At 38.6% G+C, this 8,682-nt stretch overlaps 1 protein-coding gene across 2 annotated transcripts in view; it reads right to left on the bottom strand.

The window, feature by feature from the left end:
• LOC133483871 (sortilin-like) overlaps positions 1 to 7,608 on the bottom strand; it is a 20,782-nt gene extending 13,174 nt beyond the window's left edge. The window contains exon 1 of one of the 2 annotated variants that reach the window (XR_009790222.1): positions 7,259 to 7,608. Coding sequence is in view for 1 of the 2 variants with exons in the window: in XM_061785695.1 (XP_061641679.1) it covers positions 7,259 to 7,549 (291 nt within the window). In the remaining variant the exon portion in view is untranslated. The remainder of the gene's footprint in view (positions 1 to 7,258) is intronic. The other variant, XM_061785695.1, reaches the window with a different exon arrangement.
• Positions 7,609 to 8,682: the final 1,074 nt, after the last annotated feature.

Genomic DNA, 8,682 nt, shown 5'->3' with positions numbered 1-8,682 from the left:
GCATAGCAGGAACACAGACACACTTACACGCTCCGCAGCAGGCAGCACCAATTACTATTATGCTGTAAAGAGCAAGTACAAATGTTTACATTTCAGACATTTAGTTGAGGAGGATTTATAGTTGTCTGTGAATGCAAAGCACTTTGTTGCATAGTACACAGGCTAATCAGCATCATGGCAGCAAACAAAATTGCAGTTTACTCACCCGGATTCAAGCAACAGATTTGGCAATGATCAATTTTTTTAGAACTGGGAAGTTGCCCTCCTTACTTTTTTTGCTGGGGAGGCAACAATGTTTATGAGGTAATCAGGCAACTTGTAAAGTTGTGTCTGCCGGAAAGTGCCTTCAAACAGGCTGGCGCAAAAGTGTGGACGTTACTTTACATCTCTTCCACATCATGGATCACACACGTTGCATTCGTCATTCAACTGAGATCACCTCTCAATCGTAATATGTCAGGGCTATACTGACTTCATAAAACCTACATAATCAAGGCGTCAATGCGGTCAATGTCACTGTTGTGTGAGTAGTGTAACAATGAATCAATTAATAATTCAATTACCAAAAAAAAAAAAGATAAAACCAAAATCTCTCCCTCCAAGCTTCGCAGAGATAATTTTTCCACACAGACTAATGCTACTGCAGTATGCATGCACCACTTCATGTAAAAATAACAAAGTTGGTGCGATGGCAGCGAGCCAGGAGGAAAGAGTCCGTAAAAGACAGAAAATGTCCAAAGTTTGGGATCATTTCACACTTACCATGGAAGATAAAGTATTATTGTACCACAGCTGCACATTTACAGTTGCCAACACAATATATCAATGTTAGCATGGTTACCATCCTTACCATCCTTAGTTAGAATGTACTGTAATCCCCTCGCGAGTGATCAAGGATAGACAGCTGCCAGTGCACTTTCAATCGGTTCATTAGACAAACGGTAAGAGAACAATTACGTAATGATGGCCACAATTAATAATCAACACGCAAACTGGCTAAAGGGTTAGCCAGTTAACAGCCACCCAACTCTGAACTCTCATTCGCTGATGCTATGTCACTCACCTGGCCAGGCCCTGTCTTTTTGGATGCAATGCACACTGAAAGTCACAGATACTATCGAAGAATGTGTGGATGGCAACCCCAAGTGGACAAAAATAATACCTCTACCTCACGTTATTGTATTTAATAATAAAACATAACGTTGCGTAGAATACGCGACACTTCTAAAAATGTTCGATGGCTTCAGCCCCAACTGTGAGTGTACTCGCCGAGGTGTGCCAGAAAAATGGCAACTTTATTATGCATAAGTTTCTGTTGAGATGTGAATTTATGATGTGTGGCAAAAGTTCCATAACTGGTGTCACAAAAGATATATTTCAAATTCAAACTACAAACTAGAGTTTTCCCCTTTGAAGTCATCCCCCTTGAGTCTAACGCACTTTCCCAGCCTTCTCTGACTTTTGATAGGCAGTATGAATCTTGATGCAAAACTGGTTGCTCTGATCTACTTGTGCTTTTATTGATGTTGTTACTTTACACTTTTTCTTAACTGGAAACTTCATTAGCAGTATATTGTGCCTGTAACAGCATTAATGAGTCTCTATACCTCTGTGCCAAATGTTTAATATTTGTTTAAGTGCATTTTTTTTGTGAATAGAGCCTGAGTCTGTCTTACTTTTATTTATTGTTTTAAATTTCAATGTCAATTTTCAATATTCTTAAGGATTAAAAGTAGGCTTTAAACGATCAGGATTTTTGGGGCCGATCACAGAGTTTAAAAAAAAACAATCACCGCTCCGATCACACGATGGATCAATGTGTTTATTTAAATGACTTGTTCATGACAAGTTTGTTTAAATGAATTGTATATACTTGTGTACTCAAAAAATATTTACAATAAAGTGTATCTTTGTTCATCTATTTATGCCAGTGAGGCATAGTGACAGACAGAACAGCTGCCCCTCACGCTGTCCAACTGCCCTGTGTCAACCGTCAAGACCTTCAGGTTCCTGGGAATTACAGTCTCTCAGGACCCGAAGTGGGAGATCAACATCAACTCCATCCTCAAAAAGGCCCAGCAGAGGATGTACTTCCTGCGGCTTCTGAGGAAGCATGGCCTGCCATAGGAGCTGTTGAGGCAGTTCTACGCAGCAGTCATCGAGTCAGTCCTTTGTTCTTCCATCACAGTCTGGTTTGGTGAAGGTACAAAAAAGGACAAACTCCAACTGCAACGGACAATCAAAACAGCTGAAAAGATTGTCGGTACCGCCCTACCCACCCTTGAGGACTTGCACGCAGACTAAAACAAGCAGACATTCCAACAGCTTCTTCCCTTGCCATTAACTTCTTAACAATTCCATTGCAACATGCTGCCAATTTTTTGTCTTGAGTTTGTTGTCACATTTCTGTCGGGCCAAATTACTCGTGTACTCACTGTAGTAGTCTCGCTACGCTGCACTATTTGCATATCCGTTGTTGACCAATACTGGCCACTCATGTGCCCGAGTAGCATCTGCAACATTTGCACAATCGACATTGTTTCAGATTATCACACTACTAGTCACTTTAAACTGCATACATTTCTTGAAGTCTCGGTGCCCTTTGCACAATGGTCATTGCACCGGACTATTGTTCTATTAGTCATTTCAAACTGCTCTAATTGCAAGCGGACTCTGCATCTTTTTGCACAATTGTCAAAACAAAAATTGTACTGGCATTACCAGATTAATGGCAACCTTTTATTGTTCAGTGACTGTCTTTATGTCTCAAAAGTATTCTCTGTCAATTGACTGTCTTGTTGTCGTACTATAGCGGTTCCAACTACTGGAGACAAATTCCTTGGGTGTATTTGACTTGGCAAATAAAGATGATTCTGATTAGCAATGTGAGAAGATTTCCCAAAAATTACATTCTGTCAAAATGCTACATCTGGTTGGAACGGCACATTCAACCTAGGTACATTAATTTTGAGAATTGGATTGATGGGTTCCGGAGAAATAAATTTTTTTTGTGTTGGAAAAAAAATTGCCTTTTTGGGGAACGTTTTTGTGTGATATTGCCTGTTGAAAATCTCGTCAAAACAAGTCTTCAAATTAGAGTTAAATTGTATAAATGTATTATTTCTCTACATAGCTCCTGTACCCTTTCCTTTAGTCTGCCACTTGGGAAAAGCCTTCTCTGATTATCTGACAAGCTTCAGTTAAAAACATCCACCAATAAGTAAGGACCATAAATTCAGACGGGTTCTCCAAGTAGATGCGTAAAAATTACTGTGACATTTAAAACGGCGTCACTTGCCCTAAAAACAAATGGAACATTATTTGTGAGATGAGCAGTGCAGGCACTAGGCAGTAAAATAGGTACTTAAGCAATCAATGCATTTTATTTTGGGTTTTGCGTTTCATTGCTTATAAACCCTTAAATCTTTCTTTAAAATAACAAAACTAAGAATATTTTTTGAAAAGTATTTTGTTAAATAAATAAATTTAGGTACTGTATAATGAGTTGGGTAACGCAGGTATCTCTCAGCAGTAGCAAAATAGCCTCCTAAAGTCCATATTTATTTTTAAAAAGCCACTTGCGGAGTCACTATCTTGTCGTTGCTTCTTTACCAATGTCACTGCCAGACGCTTTCACACCTCTATTACGTTGAACCAGCAAGCACATTTGCTCAGCTGGAAGTCTCCATGGACTAATGCTGACTTGACCAGCTACAGTTGACTGAAAGCCACACAATAGAGACCCATGATGTGGTTGCAAATGAGCTCCCAAATCATGAATCCCACCATTACGTTGGCTGTGCTGTACATGCACAAAAATGTCCGTACCCACACACACAACACATTGACTATTTGGCAGCGGGACGGTGCCCTATGAAGTCGTCCGTCAGAGGTCGAACGCTGACACAAAGAACTACTTGTTCACTCTCTCGCCGAGCGGTGACCTTTGCGCTCCGCCAATGTTTACGCACATAAAACATCAGAAGAGGAGGTCACACACCAGCCTCTGATCTAACACACCAATGCTCTCAAGTTGGACCACATCACACAAAGTGAGGACAGGGTGCACTTGTGTCAGATCACAGACTTCCTGCATCAAGTTCACTCGCAAATCATTCCATTCAAAATACATTGCAAAGCAGTGAGCAATGTTGTTTCATTTGCATTTAAATCTAAATCTACATTAATTTAGAAACAAAATAAATTAGAAAATGAGGCAAAATTTAAAAGGGCAACTTTATTCTTACAAATTATCATTTAAAAGGAACAGTATATTCCTAGAACTAGAGCTATGCGATATAAAGAGCGCAATGCGCAAGTTATCGTGGACAAGGAAAATATAGACATTTTAGGGGTGGTCATACGCAGAGGGAGTATTTCAAACTCCCCTGTTGCACAGCAAAACTGTTCCAGCACAAGGGCATACAGATCCACCATTCTGCAAGGCCATGTAGCTGAACAGGACAGGTTTAAAAAAAAAAAAAAAAAAGAAAGAAAAAGAAAGAAAGAAAGAAAAGAAAAGAAAACAAATTAAATTACCATTTAAAAACAGAATTTTTAAGTTCACTTGGGTTATATTTGTCTGATATTTACATTTGTTTGATGATCTTCAAGTGGGAAAACTGCAAAAATGTAAGAATGTGAGAGGGGGCCAAATACTTTTTCACAGCACTGTATATTTTGTCATAGGGGCGTGGCTCCAACTACCGGAGACAAATCTGCTGTGTGTCTTGTAACATACTGATTCTGAGCAATCTATTTATCGCGTTTGCTGGTATCGTCAAAGGGTAAGTAGTCTTACTTTATTTTAGTTTTATTATACAGTGGGTATATTGGTTATATTATCCTTATAGTTGTACAATAGTGGTTATATTCTCATTATACTTGTTTAATAATGTTCAATTGTTGAAAATGATTTTACCTTCAAATTGCCGATGGAGTATAGAATGTTTTACAGTCATGACAGTTTTTCCTGTGGGAGAAATGTTTTCAAATTAGAACTTGAAAGTCAACCAGTGTCACGTAACAGAATATGATTGACTTTGGAGGTTGGAGGTTCTTTCAGTGTCAATCCAAATTTATTATTCTTAACTTTGGAAATTTATTAGAACTATATTTTTGGCGTGAATAAGATTGTGCAGGTGTACCTAATAAAGTGGCCAGTGAGTGTAATGTAGGTCATTGGTCCAGATCACATCAGTTAGCAGCCAAATAGGGATGGTGTGTGGAGTTTTGACAACAGAAATGTTCTAGTGGTCTGGTAAGTGGAGGCTCTTGGAAGGACAGAGGCAAAAAGACAACATGGTGGTATTCATTATGCTTCCAAAACCAACTTAACAGCCTCAGTCTTCAGTCATTGATACATGCCTTAATTATTACTTCCAGTAAGCCAAACACATCATCTGTGTTGGAAAGGAAAGCACAAGATGCATGTATGGCCTTGATGTCCAGAGGAATTTTAGGTCCAACTCGACTGATTTGTCTTCCTGTTTGCTTGTGTGTCTGTGTGCATGTGTGATGTTCTATTACCGTTGTGGCTGCCCGGGTCACATATTGACCGAGCTTGCACACAGCAACTCACACGTCCACTCACTGTTTGCGTGAGTGTTGGAATGGTGTCCCATCAGAGCTGCGCGCATCCACATTCACAGAAAGCCGTGTGAGTGTTTTCATGTCTTGATTATCATGGTATTACTAAACAAAGTGAACAACTCTATATAATTTTGAAATTGTAAACAGCAAAGTGAATTTTCATGCGTGCAAGACACCACAAAATTTACAACACTGATGTATTCACTAGTAGTTGGACTCTATTACCATTACTAGTAGTGGGACTCAAGTACAATACTTGATTACTTGATTAGTAATTTGTTCATTAATGTAGGCCTAGTAATGTATTAATCTCATTTAATTAAATAGAAACATTTGACACAATGAATAATATTCATCCAATTCAAATACCGATATACTGTATATAGGTTGATGAAAAAGACGTGAACATAAATACAAATTCTAAATTAAATAAAAATGTTTATGTTCCATCTGATTACTACATACACAAACAGATTATTGTCCTTTTTGTAACGAAGTGAAATTATAAGAATGGGATTTAGGCTAATTTGATTTCATCTGACTATATTCACAGGACTAACTCCTAAATCCTAAATTGGCTATAATAAAGCTTTTAAAGGACCTTTGGTCAGTGCTTTTAGCCGCTCCTGCTTGAGGCTCCAGACCGAACTACTGTGTGTGTGTGTGTGTGTGTGTGTGTGTGTGTGTGTGTGTGTGTGTGTGTGTGTGTGTGTGTGTATACACATACCAGATCCATACCAGGTCGACACACACACACACACACACATATACATTTATCGGAGTGAAGAATAAATTAACAGTGGACATGGTCAAAGAGGCCCTTGCATGATTGCATCCTTTGATTTTTCTGTATGCGCCCAAAGAAAACATTTGGACATCCCTGCACTATAAGGTGCTCTAATATTGCGGTCAACTTGTTCAACTACACAAGAGGGTCAAATTATAATACACAACTATAGTTCTACAACTACAGTCATAAATCATATTGGTTGATTAGTTGCTATAAGGGTTTTTTTCTCATTAGGCAAACACAGGCAATTGCCTGGGGCCCGGAAATTTCCTTCTTCATGGTGACACTTAATGTGCATAGCTGACAACAGCAAGAGCCAGACACCCTTACAACTCACAGTAGCACTGCTGTCAGTGTCAGCTGAGGAGGATGCAGGAGAGATTAAGTAGAACGTGATGCTTTTTATGACATTAGTATTTAAGTGGTCAAAATGGTAAACTATATTAAATGTTAATTACAATAAAAGCTTTGAGAAGCTACACTTGTAAATTAATACTCCTTAAAAAATATTTTAATGACTTTAACTAGCTCAGCATATAGAAGAATTGCCTCAAATTCACACTTTGTTGCGGATGTTAAACACTAATATTCAAAATCTTTGCAGTACACGGATGTCGAGTCCCGCGACTTGACTAAATAGGGCCCAGATAGCTTTTATTGGACCTCATAATCTTGTGCAGGTTTGTCTACTGTTATGAGCGTGTACTTAATGCAAAGCTTTAGTTAAAAATAAATAAATAAATAAATAAATTGTACATGTTAAATTTGTTATCTTTCTTCCACAGACTTAGCCAAGCACCAGTGCAAGCACTTTCGGGCGGATAATGACGGATGTTTAAAAAATAAATAAATATATTTAAAAAAACATTGACTTACAGTGTGGGTGTTGTTTAACAGCGCTGACTCGACTCCAGGAAAACTTGGGCATGAGTGTTCATTCAGTCCTGCCGCATCGCGTTCAGACGTCTCCAACTTCTCCCAACTGGGTCGCTCCTCATCAGCCCTCAACTCCCTCGGCGGCCTCCCCACAAACGACTTTTGTCCCGCGTGGAAATGTATCGCCAGCGAGCACGCAAACAAGCCCCATGTGAAAATGTAAGTCACAGAAACCATGTTGAAATCGGCCGGTCTGCTTTGCTTGCGCTCACTCAAGACAGGGTGTCTCATTAATCTCAAACACTGACTCCTCGTCCCCCCCCTAATGTATCGTTTCAATAACGTCCCTTCCACGACGGCGCGTGATTGGCTATGACTAGAATAACCTGCATTTTCATTGGCCGCAAGGACTCTTCCTCGACTAGTTAACGTCGAATATATCCTAGGCTTTTAGCGCCTCGTAGTGGTCTACCTAAACCCAGAAACCCGCTATGATACTTTCCGCCCCCCCTTACCTTTCTATAAAATTGACGATTCCAGGAAGCACTAAAAATGAAGTGCTCTGCAAGGGAAACAAAAGTCCACAAACCTTAACCGCTGGTATTTTCTGGGGTACCCAAAGAAAAAGGACATATCACTAAGATTAAACAATGTACACATCCAAAGTAATATGCCACCCTTATTTGTGATTTGTGTGTGAAATACTTTAAAAAATACTTACAGAATTCGAAGTCTAGTTTAATATTTCTTATTGAACATGGTGTAAAAGTCAAGAGTATTAAAATTGAGCTAGTTTGAAAAAAAATCTTGTTTTAATTTAAAGTTATAAAGTCATTTGGAGCAATTAGAAATGATCGAAGAAGAATGTAACTTTTCTGACATTAATATTTTTTATTCATTTTCACAATGGTTGAGATCATTTGAAGTCTCCAAAACGATACTGCATTAGCATATGTCCTCACTGAAATAAAAAATAAAGCATCTCCACATTTGAATGACCACAGAAATGTAAAAAACAAAAACGAAAATTTTTGAGACACACGCTCTTTGTTGGACAGTAACAATATGCCAAATGCACAATATTGCAACCAAAAAGACAAGCTCATCATTTTGCAATAAGGGCCTTATTTGATCACTTTTTTCTGGATTGATCCATCTTGAATTAGTGAAGTGTGAGAAACCATTAATTTTTTAAAATGTTTTTCCACAATAGAGGTAATGTTTATTGTCCTAAAACCTATATTATTTTCCATAATCTCTTTCACATTGAGTTCCATCCATTTACTTTCTATCGAGCTTGTTCTAATTAGGGCCGCGGATGAGTTGGAGCCTGCACAGTTGATTTTGGGCAAGAGGCAGGATACACCTGGACTAGTCGCCAGGCATTCACAGCTATTATTAGATTATTATATTACTTTCCAAAT

This window comes from Phyllopteryx taeniolatus, chromosome 9 (genome assembly GCF_024500385.1).
Source record: "Phyllopteryx taeniolatus isolate TA_2022b chromosome 9, UOR_Ptae_1.2, whole genome shotgun sequence".
Taxonomy (NCBI): domain Eukaryota; kingdom Metazoa; phylum Chordata; class Actinopteri; order Syngnathiformes; family Syngnathidae; genus Phyllopteryx; species Phyllopteryx taeniolatus.
This window is presented reverse-complemented; position numbering and strand designations above follow the sequence as displayed.